This window comes from Artemia franciscana, chromosome 9 (assembly GCF_032884065.1).
Source record: "Artemia franciscana chromosome 9, ASM3288406v1, whole genome shotgun sequence".
Taxonomy (NCBI): domain Eukaryota; kingdom Metazoa; phylum Arthropoda; class Branchiopoda; order Anostraca; family Artemiidae; genus Artemia; species Artemia franciscana.
The window spans coordinates 1,030,070-1,050,166 of NC_088871.1; the positions used below are offsets into that span (position 1 = coordinate 1,030,070).

The 20,097-nt window shown below is 33.6% G+C and overlaps 1 protein-coding gene across 3 annotated transcripts in view; it reads right to left on the reverse strand.

The window, feature by feature from the left end:
- LOC136030856 (monocarboxylate transporter 3-like) overlaps positions 1–20,097 on the reverse strand; it is a 120,128-nt gene continuing 100,031 nt past the window's right edge. For all 3 annotated transcript variants that reach the window (XM_065709912.1, XM_065709914.1, XM_065709913.1), the window contains 5 exons: positions 19,774–20,008; positions 13,680–13,845; positions 8,521–8,721; positions 6,852–7,058; positions 1–1,912 (listed from right to left, as the gene is read on the reverse strand). In XM_065709912.1, the coding sequence (XP_065565984.1) occupies positions 6,916–7,058; positions 8,521–8,721; positions 13,680–13,845; positions 19,774–20,008 (745 nt within the window). In that variant the 3' untranslated portion in view covers positions 1–1,912; positions 6,852–6,915. The remainder of the gene's footprint in view (positions 1,913–6,851; positions 7,059–8,520; positions 8,722–13,679; positions 13,846–19,773; positions 20,009–20,097) is intronic.

Consider the following 20,097-nt stretch of genomic DNA (forward strand, 5'->3'; position numbering starts at 1 on the left):
TAAACTCTACATTTATATTTAAAATAAATATAAAAAATCGTTAGTACTAACAAATAAAATAAAAATTAACCCTCAATTCTATTTTTTACCGGATTACCCAAAATTACACATATTTATTTCCTATTAAGCAAACTACTGCTACCAATAAAAAATGTGATGATGCAAGAGCTTGACCTACATTGAAACACTAAATGAAACATTAAACAAATGAAGTACGTATAATACACCTACATTGAACACCAACAGATAAATCACACATATATATTTAAAAATGGATATGATAAAAAACTTAGGCACAGCACACAAATCAAAACTTAGAACACAATCACATTTCTAACTTCATTGTCCTACTGAAAATATAACTGATTGTTATTCAACATTTTGTTGCTACCAGCAAAACATTATGATTCAAGCAATTATGCGTGTATATTTGGACCACAATCGAATTTCTAACTAGAATCTCTAACTATGGACATCATTTTTTTTCTATTTTTTAAGATGTTACTACCAACAGAATTTGATGATTCAACCAATTATAAATTCATTTTGGAAAACAAATACGATAATAAAACTTAGGCAGAACAAATAAATCCGAACTTAGACCACATTCAAATTTCTAACTAGAATGTCTTGTTATGGACATCATTTTTTTTATTATATCAATTGTTACTACCAAAAACAATTTGATGACACAAGCAATTATGCATGTATTTTGAAAACAAATACGATAAAGAATAACTTAGGCAGAATAAATAAATCCAAACTTAAACCACAATCGAATTTCTAACTGCATTAGCTAATTACGTACATAATTGTTTTCTATTAAACATATTGTTGCTACCAATTAGAATTTGTTGAATCAAGAAGAAGGCAGTGATGAATTGAAGTATGAATCAGTCAACACTAGATTAGTTGTCACAAAAATAATCACACACATAGAACTTTCGAAGGTTTTTCATCTTTTTTGTACTTGTGAAAAACCGGGCATCAGGCACTGGGAAAATACCGGGGATTTATCTTGAAGAAAAAACCCACTTACGATATATATATATATATATATATATATATATATATATATATATATATATATAGGTCTTTTCATCTTTTTTACACTTGGAAAAATACCGTTCTTCTATCTTGAAAAAAAAAAACACAAAAGAATCAGAAGAAATTTGAGGAGAGTGTCTAAACAGTAGCTGACTCCTCCCACTGTAGGTACGGCCATACCAATTCCTCTTCCGAGGCAAAGCAAAATTGAGGGTTCAATTATTAAACCTCATATAGTGTCTATTGACACCAATTTCAGATTCAGTATTTCGAAAGTGTGAGATTTAGGCTTTTAGAAATTAGTTTAATTAGCCTCCCACAGACTTTAAAAGAACCAGGGCCTTTGAACCCTCTGATTTTCGAATAAAAACTAATCGGTTTGTATCGTACATACAAAAACAAGATAATATTTATAAAATTGGTCAATAAAATGTTTTTCTTTATTATATGTAAGTGGCAAATCTGGCAAACAGCAATTGATTCTGTTTAAAATTTCTAAGCTCTTAACCTTGTTAGCAAAGACTATTTGTAACAAGATGGTGCAAATAGTTAAGAAAAATAAAATAAAAAAATGATCTGCTTACTACAGGAAAACAGGTCTACAGGAAGATCAGGATCTTTCCTGATCTACAGGAAAATAAGAACTATTGAGGCGGTACTGAATCTAAGGAACAGGAAGAAAGTAGTGCATTAAAAAAAATGGTTACGAATTTTAAATTTTGGAAGAATCTATCTTTTTGATCATACATATTTTGGTTTTACACTTTGAAATATCTAGATTTCTTCAAAGCAGAGTCTAAGTGCTCAAGTCAAGAACAGTGAGGAAAGGATACAGCACACATCTCAGCCATACGAATAGGATTGTCTAAAATGAGAAACAAAAGAAAAATCTAAATTATAGGAAAGTATATTAACAATCATGAGACTTCTGAGAGTTAGAACAACATATTATGGTAGATAGATAAAGTATGGCACACTGTTAAATCAAAAAGGGGTAGTCTAACAGGCTTCCGAGGAATAATCTAAAATTTCGTAAGCCTGTGTAAAAGGGGAGACATAACAAATAAGCTGCTGTAGAAAATAAATTATTCTTTTCGAGTGAACTTTAACATTTAAAAGTACTACGTTTCTTTAAATATATATTTTTATGCTTCGTATATATTAAATTAATAAACAGGTTTTTTACAAATTAAAGTCAGGATTGACTTAAAGCTGAAAAAAACATAAATGATTATTGGTATAAGGAGGATGCCATCACCTCCATTTTAGAGCACACAAAACATGGTTAATTGGTGTTTACCAAATAAATAAATTCTTCATTCTCAAGGTATTGTGAACACAAAAATGAATCTTTATCAATTCACTCTTGTATAAGTTGGTGATCACAATGGTAATTTCAGCAATTCTGATATAACTAAAATTTCAGTAATATATATCTTTATGATATCAAGGCAATGATATCAGGTCACCGTGATTCAGAGTTCTCAAATCCCAGTGATTCCGAAACTTTTCAGATTTTAGTAGAATGTTTTCACGGTATCAATACAATTATGGTGGTCACACTGATTCGAATTTCAATGATTCTGAAATCTCTTAAATTCAGGGATATGTCTTCATAATATCCATATTATAATGGTGGTCACAGTTATATAAATTTCAGTGATTCTGAAATTTCTCAGATTTAAGTAATATGTCTTCATATTATCAATACAATTATGGAGGCCCCGATGATTAAAAATATAAAAATTTAAATAAATAAAGTAAACTTCATCCAAAACATAATGATTTAGAATATATAAATTCAATAAGACAGGAAAGATCATTAAAAATAATAAGAATACTTTTGTAGTCATTCAGGAGAAATCCCCAATCTTAAGCAAATTTTCATTGAAGATTTATTCGAGAAAAAGAAAATTATTTTTACTGATGTCTGACCTTAATAATAGTCACGTATTTAAAGATTTTTCATACATTAGGTTTTTCGTGATTCCGAATCATTATCTCACTTATTTAAGGAAATTCAAGATGGTTTACCATAATTGTTGTCAATACACACAGATGTTCCGAATTAATTGAAAGGTTTAATTACTTGTAAAGTAAGGTTTTTTGATCAACAAGGCCAGCGATGGCTGTTCTAAAATAAGTGGATTTTGATTAAAACATGGGTGGGGGATATAGGGTATTTTACTTTCTAAATAGATCAATTTGTTACATTTCTCTTTCAATATTTTGCTCTCCAAGCGACAACCATTTAAAATATATCTAACCCTGCTTATACAATTAGCTTTGTACATCAGTCCAGAAAAATACCCAGTTTCTTTTCAAACCAAGACCGTGGGACCGTGTTTATTTGACCAAACCAAGGGACCAAACCAAGGGTTTTGTTAAAAACCAAACCAAGGGACCGTGTTTATTTGAGCGGCTGTTCAAGTTAGGTGCTAGGTTTAATTTCTATCTTTAGGTTTTATTTCTATTTTTATTAAAAAGCAAACGCTACAGATCAGTTAGTCGATACTACCTTAATGAATAAATCATTTTAAAATGAAGGTACAAAAAGGGCAGTTTTCATTTCTATCGATATTAACAAGCAAACACTATCTCTATCGACAACTCCCGTTTAGAGGTCGTTGACCAGTTCAAGTACCTGGGATCCCTCATCGACATTTCCGGCGGCTGCAGTACGGAAGTCCAGAGCAGAATATCATCAGCATCGATAGTCTTTGCTCAACTTAGGAAGAACCTGTGGAGACAAAGAGACGTCCTACTAAAAACAAAAATCCAGATCTTTGAAGCAACCGTCCGCTCCGTACTCCTTTACGGATGCGAGACATGGCCCCTGAAAGCAGCGGATGTTCATGCTCTCAAAGTATTCGACCACTCCTGCCTGAGACAAATCCTCGGTGTCTCCCTCCGAGACAGAATTAGCAACGTCGAAATTCGTAGACGATGCCACCAGAAGCATGACATTGAAGCCCTAATAAAAAAACGCCGCCTAACTTGGTTTGGCCATGTTTGTCGGAGGTCAGATGACACCCTCACTAAAAAAGCGCTATACTGCAAACCCCTCGCACACTGGAAGAAGAAGCGAGGTGGACAAGTCAAGACCTGGCTTAACACACTCAAGAAGGACCTAGAGCCGATTGGTGGTTTCCGACGACACGGCCGAAGATGGGACAAGCAGTGTCTTGAAATATGTGCACCACACACACACGACCGAGCGGCTTGGCACTCAACCGTCTGCCAGATCATAGCGCCAGGGAGAGCTGAAGAGCTTGTGTCCTGAAACAAGTACAAGTACAAGTAAGTACTGGTCAGTTAGTCGATACATCCATTAAGCGTTGACAATGTTAACATTTGTTTTATTAAAAAATTTTTATTAAAATTTGTTAAAACTTGTGTTTTGCGTTTTTAGGCTGATCAGGGCGCCAATTCACAAAAATGCAGGCTGGAGTGGGGAATATGGCATTTCCTTTTTTTTTAAAAATGAGGGTACAAAAAGGGCAGTTTTCATTTCTATCGATATTAACAAGCAAACACTACTGGTCAGTTAGTCGATACATCCATTAAGCGTTGACAATGTTAACATTTGTTTTATTAAAAAAATTTATTAAAATTTGTTAAAACTTGTGTTTTGCGTTTTTAGGCTGATCAGGGCGCCAATTCACAAAAATGCAGGCTGGAGTGGGGAATATGGCATTTCCTTTTTTTTTTAAAAAATGAGGGTATAAAAAGGGCAGTTTTCATTTCTGTCGACATTAACAAGCTCAATTATGGCTTGTCAACATTACAAGCCAATTCAATTAGTCGATTCATCCAGCAAGCGTTGATAATGTTAAAACCTGTTTTATAGTTGTTAATTGTTAAGTTGTTAAAACTTGTGTTTTGCGTTTTTAGGCTGATCAGGGTGCCAATTCACAAAAATACAGGCTGGAGAGGGGATATGGCTTTTCCTTTTTTTTAAAATGAAGGTACAAAAAGGGCGTTTTTCAAAATCTTTGAAAATACCGAAACAAAGTATTGTTTAAAATCCCGTATGTTTACAAAAAATGTCGTAATAAGATATAAAAATGATGGTAAACAAATAAGCTGACAACTAATGAGAAACAAAGGAACATTCGTTGTTAACTTCCACTAGACTTAATGACTAAATATCACCAATATGTCTTTAAGGGATTGACTATGAGCAAGACAAGCATGCATTCTAAGCATCTTACGAAAATGAATCTATATTCTGTACTCCATCTTCTACACCTCTATACGAATTATAAAGAAGTTAATTTTCCTGAGTTACAACTTCTAAATTCTGTACAAGTCTAAACCATGCATTTAAGAAATGTTGAATCTGTGATTCTGTTGAATCACGAAGAAGAATCTGTAGCCTATAACTCTTCTTCTATGCTTCTATATGAACTATAAAGAATTTGATGTTCCTGAGTTACAACTCTATAAAAGTCTACAAAAATCTATAACATAGCATGGATTTAAATCATGTTACGATTATGAGTGTATAAACCATACTCCATTTTCTATACTTCTATATGAGCTATTGAAATTTGATATTACAAATCTATACAAGTCTACACAATTCTATAGTATGGATCTAAATCATGTTACGAATATGAATAAACAAACTACACTTAATCTTCTATACTTCTATAAAACTATAAAGAATTTCAAGTTCCTAAGTTGCAAGTCTATAAAAGTCTCTACAGGCCTATACCATGCATTTAAATCATGTTACGATGATGAATCTATAAACTATACTTCATGTTCTATACTTCTATATGAACTATAAAAATTCTATGTTCCTGAGTTACAAGTCAATAAAACCCAGAACAAATCTATAGCATACATTTAAATTATGTTACAATGAATAATTTATAAAATATACTTCAGTTTCTATGCTTCTATTTAAACTATAAAGAACTTGATGTTCTTGATTTACAACTCAATAAAGTCTAAGTGTATAGCATACATTTCAATTATAGTACGAATATGAATAACCATACTTTATCTTATATACTTATGTGTTAACTATTAATTTCATGTTCCACAGTCACAAGCGAATACAGCATAAGGACACATTTAAACCCTATTAGGAAGAATAAAAGATCTAAAGCCGAATTGGGCAGCCATGATAAAATAAAGAAATAAATATAAAGATGACTAACAGGCCTATGGCCAGTAAAGGAAAACGAAGAGAACAAAAATCAAACGAATATTTCACCCGTATACAATAATGCATCTTCAATATAGAGAAAAACTAAGAATATAAATTAAAACTAAAAAAATATAACTCAAATATATATATATATATATATATATATATATATATATATATATATATATATATATATATATATATGTATATATATATATATATATATATATATATATATATATATATATATATATATATATATATATATACATATATAAATATATATATATATGTATATATATATATATATATATATATATATATATATATACATATATACATATATATATATATATATATATATATATATATATATATATATATATATATATATATATATATATATATATACTGAAGATACCTACATATATCTACGCTGAAGATACCTTGATGTATCCGGACAAAATTTTCGTTTGATTTTTTGTTCTCTTCATTTTCTTTTACAAGCCGTTTGTCATCTTTATATTCATTTTTTTGTTTTGCTATTACGAAGATGAACCAATAGGCTTTACTTCATCTTCTATACTTCTAAATAAAGAATTTCATGTTCCTGAGTTATAAGTCTACAAATACTTCATCAAACCTGGAAGAACTTGGGCACAGAAGATCGAAGGCACAAGTACGATACGTTTTGTTGGTCTTTAGATTTATACTTTAATAGAGTCTAGATTGGCATTGCTTCTCTTTTGCAGGCATGGCACAAAAAACAACATTAAACCAGACGCAGCAATCATACTACCTGCTCCATAGAAGCACAGGTCATACGAGCCAGATATATCGAATAGCATTCCTAAAAACAAGAAAACATGTAAACCAATGTAAAACTGCTAGAAACGCAAAAGGCCAGTGCATATACTGCTTTTGCCGGAAGGGGGGGGGGTGTAAAAAAAACATTGGGTTATATATGAATATGCAAACACAAAATTACCGTTACTGGTTGTTTTTTTTAGATGGGCGGCACGGTCATTCGAGTTCTTATAGGAATGTCAAAAAAGATGGTTCGTGCGAAATGTAGGAAATTATAAAATAAATAGATAAAGTATTTCGAGCGTAAAGGAGGCTGTCTTGAAGGTTCTCTTGCGAAATCACTCGTTATTTGTAGGCATATTTTTTATACGACCCACCTGCATTTTTTGTTTTTCTATGTGTTTTTTCCAACGCAGTGGACAAAACTTTTAAGGAATTTAGTAAAAAGACTGTAACGAATAGTTTGCATTTAGTTTAATACCAGTTTCCCATGGTTCCACTGACTGATTTGCCTTCCATTTTGTCCATAAATCACCAAATAAAAGCAACTCCCATATTTTAACAAAAAAGATCGTCAATGTAACTAATTTCTAAAAAAAAACATTTTTCACAAAAGAAGTTTTTTTCAAAGAAGAGTAAAGAGCTATATTAAAGTCATAGACGAGCAAAAAAAAAACGTTGATGCAACATACAAGATTGCATTAATGTGCTTATCGGCATAGATGGTAGAGAGGTGGGGGCATCTTGAGTACACCAGGAGTTCTTACAGGAATTTATTTTTCTTTGGCGGGAGGATGAGCCTTCGAATTCTAATAAGGATTCGGAAAATAGGCGATTCTTAAAAATGTAGGACATCAGAGATGAAAAAAAATAAATAAAAGGATAAAGAATTTCAAGCGTAATAGAGCCTGGCTCGAACGTTCTCTTGCTGAACTACTCGTTATCCACAGGTTTCTATACAACGACCTGCTTTTTTGTGTATTTTTTTCCAAGAAAAAGATAAACCAATCTCAATAGGGAGCAAAAACAATAAAACCGAATGGCAATCTTAAAAAAGAAATAACACACACCAATATTAATAAAAACGTGACATATGATAAGTGCCATCGCTTGGATCCATTTGACCAATGGCACTTCAAAGGAATACCTGACATTTAGGAGCGACAAAAGCACCTGGTTATGGTATTATGACTGAAAATAGTCCCAAACTATTGCAATATTTGTATTTACTTTTCTGAAATGCTTTTGGATGAAATTAGAAAAAAAAACTAGGGTTGGTACTAGACATGAATAGCACTGCAATTTGATACAGTAGCGAACCGTTGGCCAATGCTGTCAAATGCAAAGCCGTTTGTTAATCTACTATTTTTGATACAAAACTGATAAACGAATTTGCTGATTTTTTTTTTTGTAGTTATTTGAAATTAAGGTTTTTCAATGATTTAGAGAGAAATATACATGTATATATTAACCGTCTTTATATAATATACATTGAATCAACTAACCTCCTATTGGTGGTCCTATTAAAGAAGCAATTCCCTGAAATAGCAGCAAAAGACCGAAAGCATTTGTAAGCTTTTCCAAGCCAAGGAGATCCACCAGAATCACAGAAGTGAGGCCAACGTAAGCACCTGCTGTTGCTCCAAACACACATGCGTATACAGCTAACGAAGTGTAGTCGAAGCAGAATGAGCTCAGAATGGTTGCTAAAGAATAATGGCGTAAATAACAAAATGATAATATTACTAACAGATTATAACTAAAATGTACACTAGAAAATAATAATAAAAAAAAAAAAAAAAAGAGCTAAGAGCTCATACGGCACTTGTGACGAATTGATCTCTAAATAACCGAGTTGATCTCTATATAATCGTGTACTAAGATGAGTTGGGCTGACGATCCCCATGTCTTCTAAAGACCCGAAAATAATTTGCACTTTGAGCAAACATCCGAACGGTAAACGAAATCTATAAAAACACAAATATGAAACGATATAAACATTGAAAGAACTAGTTTTTTTTATTTGGGGTCTGAACGTTTTTGAATTAATGCACGTTTTAATTTTGGCTAACCGCACATGAAAAATTAAAAAGAAATTTGAATATTCGTTTTTTTTTTGGCTAAATGGCTTTCTCATAGTTTTGATCGAACGATTTTGATAAAAAAAAGGGGTGGAGGAGGAGGCCTAGTTGCACTCCAATTTTTGGCTACTTAAAAAGGCATCTAGAACTTTTATTCTTTTATGAACATTTTTATTAGTAATAAATATACGTAACTTACGAACTAACTTATGTAACGAAATTCTATATTTGTATATTTTAATTACGTATATGAGGGGGTTCTCCCCCTCGTCAATACCTCGCTCTTTACATTAAAGCTTCAACTTGGTCCCAATTCTTTAAGAATGACCCCTGAATCACAAAGGCCGTAGAATAAATAGTTGAAATTACTAAAAATACCTTAGCGTAAAGAGCGAGGTATTGTGGAGGATACGAATCCCCTTATATACGTAGTAATTTCTATTCGTTTTAGGTTCTAATGCTGCTCCTTATTTTCACCAGAAAAAAACATTTTTTTTATTTATTTTCTCACTGTTTTTTTTTTAAATAATACTGGAAAATCCTGCGGTCCCTTCTTGGAAATTTTCTTCCCTCATGATAAATTCCTCCATGGAACGATCCTCCCACGTAACCCTCTCCCCCGAGTCCCGTTTAACGTGAAAAAAGTCCCCCTGAAATCGTCTGTGTACGTCACAATAACCATTACTATATTTAAACAATGGTCAAAGTTAATAACTTACAGCCCCTCCCCCGGGGATTGTGGGGGAGTAAGTCATCCCCAAAGACATAATCATTAGGTTTTTTGACTATGCTGAACAAAATGGCTATCTCAAAATTTTGATCCAGTAGCTTTGAGAAAAACTGAGCGTGGAAGGGGGCCTAGATGCCCTCCAATGTTTTTGGTCACTTAAAAAGGGCACTAGAACTTGTAATTTCCGTTAGAACGAGCCCTCTTGCGACATTTTAGGACCCCTGGGTCGATACGACCCCCCCCCCTGGGGAAAAAAACAACAAAAAACAAATAAACAAGCATCCGTGATCTGTCTTTTGGAGAAAAAAACAAAATTCCATATTTTTGTAGACAGGAGCTTGAAACTTCTACAGTAGGGTTCATTGATACGCTGAATCTGATGGTGTGCCTTTCGTCAAGATTCTTTGGCGTTTAGGGGGTGTTTTCCCCTATTTTCTACTAAAAAGTCAAATTTTCTCAGGCTCGTAACTTTTGATGGGTAAAACTAAACTTGATGATCGTAAAAATGCGATTCTTTTCATGTAACTATTGGTATCAAAATTCCATTTTTTAGAGTTTCGGTTACTATTGAGCCCGGTCGCTCCTTACTACAGTTCGTCAACACGAACTGTTTGATTCCAAGTATATAATCTTCATTATTAATATTACCCATCAAGAGGAATAAGTTGAAGAAAATTTGCCTGATTTTCAAAAAGAGAGGACCCCCTTCCCCCAGGAAAAAACGATCTAAACGGAAATAACACCGTCAAATTCAGCATGTCAGCAAGCTCTACTGTGAACGTTTCGAGCTGCTATCTACAAAAACTTTGTATTTTTGGAAAAAAAAACCATGGATTTTTTTTGTTTTTATTTATTTGTTTTTTGTTGGCTTTTTTTTCACGGTTGATTGTGTCGACTCAATGATCCTTTAAGATCAGAATGGAGCTTTTTTGAACGGAAAACAAAAGTTTTAGTGACCAAAAAGATTGGAGGGCACCTAGTCCCCTCCCAAGTCCATTTTCTCCCTAAGGACATCCGATAGATATTTCAAGATATCCATCTAATGCAGCATAGTCGAAAGTTCTACTCTATTTTTGAACAAATGAACATCTCAAAACTCCAAACAAAAAAGCAAAAAAAGTAACATTAAAAGTCAAAACGAACAGAAATTATTCCGTATATGAGGGGTTACCTCCTTCTCGATATCAAGCTCTTTACGCTAAGACTGTTAGTACTTTTAAAAAAGCTTCCTATTCTAATTAAACGGCCCCTGTGTTTCAGCAGTCATTTATAAAATATTGGGACAAAGTCAAACTTTAGCGTAAAGAGTAAGGCATTGAGGAGGGGGCAAGTCTTCATTTATGGAATAATTTCTGTTCGTTTTGAGTTTTAATGCTGCTCTTTACTTTCAGTTAAAAAAACTTTTTATATTTAATTTCGGTTCGTTTCTCAAATAATGCAGATTAATCTGGGTCAACCTCCACGAAATATACCACCCCCCCCTCAAGAAAAAATCCTCCGTGAAAATTTCATCAAACGTAAAGTAGCCCCCCTCGGCAAGTTCCCACTAGACAATTCCATCCTCACTGAAAATAGCGACGATATTTCAAAATTGTCTACATAAATTATTATCAGGCTCTTTACCTACTGGGTTTTTCATAATTTTATTAAAATTTTCTCTTTTAATTTCATGCTCATATAAATTTTCATTTTTGGTATTAGCGTTGGCCCTCGATAGACACTTAGGTAGAGGTCTGACGTTAATCCAATGAACAATGGCGACGCAGATAAGCTCATTAAGGCGCAATAAATAGAAAATAGCACGAAATTGAAACCTGTATATTGCATTTGAGATTTTCACCGAAATACTACCCTCGCCACTGTGGATATGGGCGTTTTCAATGGATATCACACACCAAGTGCATGATCAAATAGGTTCTTCAGGAGCACCTCATAATCACGCAAGTGACGTTAGCTGTTAGGGTAATTTAGTGAACGCATTAAAATTTTTTCAATATGCGGTTTATTTTCCCTAAGTACTGTTTTTTTTTTGCATCAAATTTTGAATATTTAAATTGGAATCTGTTTTGCTAACATCTTTGTCTTTGATAGTATTATTCATTGTTATAATAGGATGCATACGGATGCTAATGACATCTTCGGCATACTTGGAATTCAATTTTTGCGTCAATTATTGTTACTCCAAAGTTCCGAATAGTGTCCAAAGAGTTGTTGAAAATGTGGCCATTTTTACAAAACAAAATAATTTATGGTCGCTAGTTATCCTCCATATCACATCTTCTTTCCCTTTATTTTAAGGTAAATTTACATGTTTTGATTATTTTATTCATACCCCCTTGTGAATATAGTGTATGTATTTGCTTGACCTCGTAGGATTACAATATTTATTTAGCTCTCTATGTGTTTGTTCATGTTAACATTTTTCCTTTTTTCTAATATGTTATGCTTTTGTTTTTCGTTTTTGTCTCCTGGTTCTTTATGGAGGAATTTATTGCTTCATTATACATTTTGTTCCTTTTTTTAAAAACACGAAACCAAGAAATCCAGGTTTTTCATATAAATACGTTCTTGAGAGGCTCAGAAAAGGGTATCTCATGCGATACCAGACATTTCACATAAATGGATGGCCCATCATGAGAATGCTCCATATTACACTGTCCTCTCAAAAACAGAATCTTTTACCACAATTGGCATTCTTGCCCCCCTCCCCCACCTACTCCATTCACCTGATCTCAATCCCTATTTCTGTAAACAGAAAAAATGTCCTCAAAGACACTAGAAAACGCCCAAAAAACTGCAGACAGCATCCTGAAGACGATACTGGTTAAAGACTATTGGTGCTGCTACCAATGGTGGGAACGACGTCTACATCAGTCCATTGATGCCCAGGAAAACTTCTTTGAAAGCGATAAAATAGATCCAAGGAAAAAACAGCCACTTTAGTAAATAGCTACTTTGCTGTTTATATATGTATATATATATATATGTATATATATTGAGAGCTAGTGGCCACTAGCTCTCAAACGTGGCATCGGCTCTTAAACATGGGCACTTCAAAATACTGAGGAATATTTGTAAAATGTTTAAGACTCTGAATCACTTCAGAATAGTATTGGGTTCTTGTTTGCCTGACCATATATCAAACAATAAACTGTACAGAAAATGTGGTTCGATCCACTCATTCAGGGCTATAATGAAAGAAAGGCTAAGATGACCAAGCCACGTTTTATGGATGAAAAATAACAGAATATAAAAGATTGTGCTGTTGGGTCATCCATCTTAGGGGCTAAATAAAGGGGAGCCTCGCCAAATGGGGTGGGAAGAGATCATAAGGAGGGACTTCAATGAAAATGGAGGGGGTAATTGAAAAGACTGGGGTGGAGAAGAAGCGTGTGAAACTATGTTGGCTTTAGGCGACTTGGTGCTGCATTAATTTGTTAGTAGTTGTAGTAGTAGATAAATATCAGAAAAAGACATTGCTGAGCTCAATCTCAAGCTAGCAAAAAGTCTTTTTTACCGACTTCTGATGCCTCCCTCCGCTCGCTACGTTCGACCCTAGCAAACGGTGGACTTGTTTCTTTTAGGTCTTGCAAATCTTTAGCTAAACATGCAAACCCTACTTAACACTATTGTTTTCGAATTCATATAGCCTAAGCCAATTGTATTTGCCCACAATTATTTTGAATTGAATTTCACACTTCTACCTTGATTAGTTCACCTTATTTATCATTGCAAAGAAGAAAGTATCATCCACACTAAAACACTGTGAACTCTAATAACACACACAGAAAAAAACCTCAGACACACTAGCAAAAGAGGTTTAGAAAGTCGTGAAAAACACTAGGTAACTTACAGAAACCACATATGGTCAGAGCACTATTGTACAGAAATAGACGGTTAATCTTTGGGCTATCAGATATATAACCAAGTATCACTCGACTGACTGTATTTGCACCACCAATCCATGCAATTAGGGCACTAGCTGTGGTCGAGTCCACCCCTGATTCCAAGGCTTTGTCCTAAAAAACAGAAAAAACGTTATGCTCTTCATTGTTTCCATTACACAGCTTAGGACACTTTTTTTTTTATAAATTAACTTCCAATCAAAAGAGCCACCTCCCATATTTCGACAACCACCCCTTCCAAAAAAAGTTAAAAAAAAAATTCACGGAAGGAACTTTGCTTTTTATTTAGCGCCAGTAAAGGAGCAGGGCGCTTGATGTTCCATTTTATATAAATGTCTAAAAAACAAATTTAATTTACAATTTATATATACATGCACAATGTAAATTTAGCTGATACTAGAAGACTGGAATTTCGATTTAAATAATACAAATTGAGACAGTTTTAATTAGAACGAATAAAACTATCTGATTTTATAATACCTAATTTGATTTATTTATTTTAGTCAAAACAGGAGAAAGCCATAGGCTTGTCACACTAGCTGAAAAAAAAATTCAAAAAGAAAATTTTTGGCAACATAATCATTATTTGTAATAACATATAAAAAAGACAAGTCTTTCATTTGTGTTAGAAACATACAAGATGATATACTGCGCAGGACTTTTGAAAATATTCACGTATATGAATATTATACTGCAATGGGGAGGCAGTCCATAATAGATAACACAACTAGAAAGATGTTACTCGATCTCAAAAAGACCCCTGGAAAAAACGAAACCAAGTTTAGTTATCCATTAATAAAAATCCAGTGCAATACTGTGTCATTTACTAGGCTATAATTTCCCCTATGGTGCTACTCCACAATATCATCTTACAGCGCTGTTTGCCGTCGCAGTTCTAGCTAGACAAACTCGTGAAAGACCAACCCTGGTGTTGCAATGAGGAGAAGAACAGTTTTATTTCTGGGGATAGGGACGGAGGAAGGAGCTTATGACAACATCACCTAAATTATATTGAATCCATTGGAACACTTATGAGGCCTGGCTGCTTACCTTGTAATTAATACCAATTAATTAAATTAGGGACGATATATTATTTTCTTAAAAAGGGTTCTTAAAACAGAATCTTAAAAGGGTTCAACCCGAAACTGTTAAAACTTAAGTTTTGTAAAGTATTATTTTAGGTGACACAACTGCATGACTTTATTTTATTCTATTTGCAAATTTCGACGGCTTTTCTTTTTAAAAATTTGTCTATAACGATGCAAGCTGTAGTTGACCAAATGTCTTATAATTTGTGTTGCATTTAAAAGAAAGTATATTTGTCGTGGCATCTAATGTGTGTCTAGTGTCTCTTTTCTACCCAATAATGACAGTGCATGTCCTATTAAGGTAATGAAAGTGAAGAAACAGGAGCCCCGTAAGCCAAGGATAACGAGCGAAATACTTGAAGAAAGAAAGCGAAGGATTGAGCTTTATCAAAGATATCTAGATGACAAAATTGATGATTGTTCAAAAAAAAAGCGCAATTTAGTGAAAAAATTACGTCGCGAAGCTACGGCCGAATATTATGACAGAAAATTTTCAAATAGTAAAGAAACATGGAAACTGATAAATGAAGTGACCAGTAGGAATGCTGAAATTGGAGGAAATGAAGTAAAACATGAAGGATTTGTCCCTGACGATGAGTCTGGAATTGCAAATAAGTTTGGTAATTTTTTCTCTAATATTGGTATTAAAGTGCAAAACATTGAAAAAAAAATAGATATCAACAGGTTCAAGAACGCATTATATGTGATAATAATAATAATAGTTTATTTGTGACCCACTTGAAACAGCGGAGTATAAAACAAACACAGAAAAAAAAAAACTTCTGATAACACATTAAACTACTGTAGAAAACATTTTAGAAGACCATGAAAAGGGTTAATAGTAAAATGTATCGAGTTGGATAGTAATAGAACTACTATCTTAACTAATAGAGTTAAGAGTTTTGAATTAGCCTTTGATTCATGTACAAGTGATGAACTGCTTAAAAAAAATAAAACCTCTGAAATCAAATTCTGCGGGAGTGGACGGCTTATCTCTTCGAGCGTTTAAGGCATAATGCATTACATTCTACAGAGTCTGCTTTTTACTGTCACTTGAAAAAGGCATTTTCCATGATCAGCTACAAGTTACGCCAGTAATACCACTCCATAAAGGTTTCCCTAAAAAGGATATTGAAAATTGGAGAACGATTTCGATTCTTGCATTGTTTTCGAAATTATTAGACAAAGTTGTATATAAACGTCTATATAGTTTCCTACAGGCTCAAAATTTGCTGAGCGAGACCCAATTCGGATTTTGCAAAGGGCACTCGACAACAAATGCTTTGCAACAACTCATGAAAACAATTAACAGTGGCATGGACAGAAGTGAAACACCTTTGTCTGTATATATAGATATTTACAAAGCATTCAATACACTTCATTTTCAAACTCTATTAAGTCAGATGGAGTCGTTAGGTGTCCGTGGAAAGTGCTTTAAGTGATGTGAAAGTTATCTTACAGAGAGATCCCTAAAAGTAGTGTTGCATGATGTGCGCTCAGCAGCATTTCCAGTGACGTGGTGAGTACCACAAGGATCAGTGTTAGGTCTGATACTTTATCTCATCGATCTTAATCTCATTTGAAAGATGCGTGTCTTATCTCGTTTGCTGATGATACCGTTTTAACTGTGTTTTATTCACCTGTGAAGGACCTGGTGAGAAAACCCAATCTCGCATTGAAAAGGCTTGAGATTTTTCACTTTATTAAGTCTATTGTGTGTAAATGTCCACAAGACATTTTTAAAGACGTTCTGTAGAGTTGGTACACTACTGGATGTGTCCGGCCAGATAACGTTATGTGGTAATCCAGTTCAACAAGTTGATCATCTCCACTACAATGTTTTTTTTATCTTGATTGCCATCTGGCACGGAAATATCAGTGACACAATTCCATCAAAAATTGCCCGTGGGGTAGGAATTCTTCGACGTCTGCAGCACTTTCTCCCTCAAAGAATACTTCTAACTAAATATTATTCGTTGATTTAGCCATATATCTCCTACGGTTGCCTTCTAAGGAACAGTAACTTCTTATTCAACAGTAGAAAAGTGCAAGTTCTACAAATAAAAGATGCTAGAACAATTGATAGGTATGTCCAGGATGTACATGACACCAGTGCTGTTTTAGGTCCCTGGAGCTCCTCAATGTAGGTCATACAAGAGATGACCCAACTGCAGTATTTGTTTTTTAGAGCATAAATGGTTTACCCCCTGATGTTTTTAAGAGTTTTTACCGAATTAATAGTGAACTGCATAATTATGGAACGAGGAAAAGTGCTAATATAGTTGTTGATTTGCTTCGTGGTACCAGGTCTTCCTTTTCAATGAAACACCCATCACGATGGAATGAGCTACAATTGAGGATTAGGGCGACAGAGGAACACGTACCTTAGTTTAAACACAATTTAAAAGACTACTTTTTGGGAAAAATTTCTTGAATTTTGTTATGGCTAGTAGGTTGAGTAGGGGAGGAAGAGGAGCTGGAAAGGTAAGGGGCTGGGAGGATAAGAGTGGGCAGAGACTAAGATGGAGTTGGGAGGGCAGGGTGGGGGAGGAGAGGGAGATTTGGATATTGAAGAGTGATGGAGACTGGATTTGTCATTATTATTCTTTTGTATAATTTCATTTTCTATTTTTTCATATATATAGGTTATGGTTTATTCATAATAATTTTAATTAAATAGTCAAGGTTTCAGTAAATAGCTGAGTTAATAGGTAAGTAGTTACGTGGACTTTTGCGCGACCTCAAACTCTCATAGGTTTTTTCCAGCGCGAAAGTGTTGTTTAATTTATTGATTTGTTCGTGAATTTGCAATAATAAACATATACGAAATTAAATTATATTACGGTTATAAATCCTAAAGAGGGTAAACTTTCTGCTTTAATGAACTAGCCCATCAAGTAGCTGACCTATGTTCTTGTGGATATCCTTCAGTAGTGGACATTCTTTCATTCATGTGGATATACATAGACGACATTGCAAAAGAATAACGAAATGCTTAAACAAAGGAAACAAAGCTTTGACTTAGAATAGGCTTAATAACATACCTGAACAAAATAGTAAGAAAAAAAAAAACATTGCTTAAATCCTTGGAAAAGGGAAAATGTTGTTCATAAAGAGAAAAATTTTCATACTTACGACAAAAATTATTCCTCTTTTTTTAGCTAATTTAAACGGCTCTTAAAATTTAAATCTAAAATTAATTCAGCGTTACTTGGAAAACCAAGTAAAAATTTACAATATTTAAAATAACCAACGCAAATTAAGTACAAATCACACATATTAAAATATTGGAAAGAAGGGCGGGATACAGAATATGCGGGAGCGCAACTGCATTAAAAAGAGAACCTAAAATATCACGACAATACATAACACGAAGCCGCATTGTTGATTGAAATACCTTTCTAATTTTTTGAATATTTAAATTTAGCATTGACTTCAAATCTGTTATTTTAAACTGATGGGAAAATATTCACATTTTTGAACACTGACAGTTTATCTTTAAGTTCACTGGAAAAGATATTGAAATTTTAATTTCAACTAGCTTTAGTATGACTCAATAAAGTAATGTCACCAGCATATTCAATAAAAGACACATCTTGGAAGGATAACTTTCCTCGAAAACCTTTACATTGTACTACTAAGAAAAACAGACTAGATATTTGTGATAATAGTTTCCAAATCCATAATAGTTTCCTTAACTCCAGGGACCTAACTGTTGTGATAATACTTGTGACAATAGATATTTGTAATAATAGATATTGAATAATAATAGATAATAGTTTTAAAAGGTGGAGAATATTTCAAACAATGAGACACCCTTAACGATAGTTTTGTCCAAAAGAAAATTGGACGTGCTTGATTATCTTTTAAAGAACAATGCCAAATTGGTAATCCGAACAGAACAGAAAACTTAATGGAAGAGTGATCGATTATTTGGTGCGGTCGACAGCTGTAGCAAAACCATGATGTTGTTTTCGAAACTATGAAACCTTGCCTTTAAAGAGTCTAATACATTAAAATCAACATGGTGGTATATAATCAGTGAATAGAACGAATACCGATATACCGAATATATCGAATACCGAATACCGAAAATACCGAAAATGCCGATACCGAAATTGTCTTCACAATCGAAGAATTTCAAGTCAACCGTGCTGACCACTCGGTTAGACGACTCTAAAATCGACAACGATCTAAAATTGATGCCAAAATATTCGATAAGGTTATTCAGGTTCCTAACCAAGCATGCTTGAAAAATTACCTGAAATTATGAAAATGATGTCAAGAATTACTTCAAAAAATCTTCAAAGACCTCATTATGGAGCAAGATAGTTGGCACGTGATTAGTAAATGATCATTGTCGATTTTAGGTCGTTGTCGACTTTAGAGTCGCCTAACCGAGTGGTTAGCACGGTAGGCTTGAAATTCTTAGATTGTAAAGACAATTAGAATGTATACTACAAACAATTAGGGCCTCTGAAACCGAAGTACTATGCAAATACTCATTTATTTAGAATGTTACCACGAGCTGCTTAATCTTAAGTCTCAATTTTATTTTATGTTCGTATTGAAGCCTTGGTATTTGCCTGACTTGGTTTTGACAGAGAAAAAGGGGTGGAAATCAGGTACACAAGGATTTAAATGTCAAAGTTAAGTCTTCATTTTTCTTAGGAGGAGGTGGTGATGGACGGCGCCAATGCGGAAAAGGTTTAATTTAAGATCTGATATCTAAAACAATGTCGGCGTCTGATATGTAAAACAATTTTTAGAGCATATGATTCACGCATGAAGAAGCTCTACCATAGTAAAAAAAAAGAAAAAAAAAGAAAAAACACGCTTAGGCATTTTTCTTCTGATTTAAATTAGCACTCGGAGCGTTGAATCCAACATTAATCTCAAATTTCACACTATAAAAAATAAAGAACGCCGTTAATATAATAATAAGAATTAATACCTTTATGTATACATAAGGAACATTGAATCCAATACTTGTACAGAAATTTGAGACAGTGAATAATAGAAAAACAGGGTCTGCTAGCAAAGAAAGATCCATCATCTCTTTGTATGCATCTCGTGCTTCTTTTGAGCAAGGAATAAAGCCACAAACAACATATTTTTTAGACTGATTATCCTGCTCATCTCCCTCAGACAGTCGGACGGAAGAGCTACAATTAATCTTCAAGTTTGATCTACGAAGTAGATAAAAAAGAATTCACATAAACAAGTCAGAGAGCCTAAACATGTAGAATTAAGACTAAAATACTTATTCAGTGTAGTC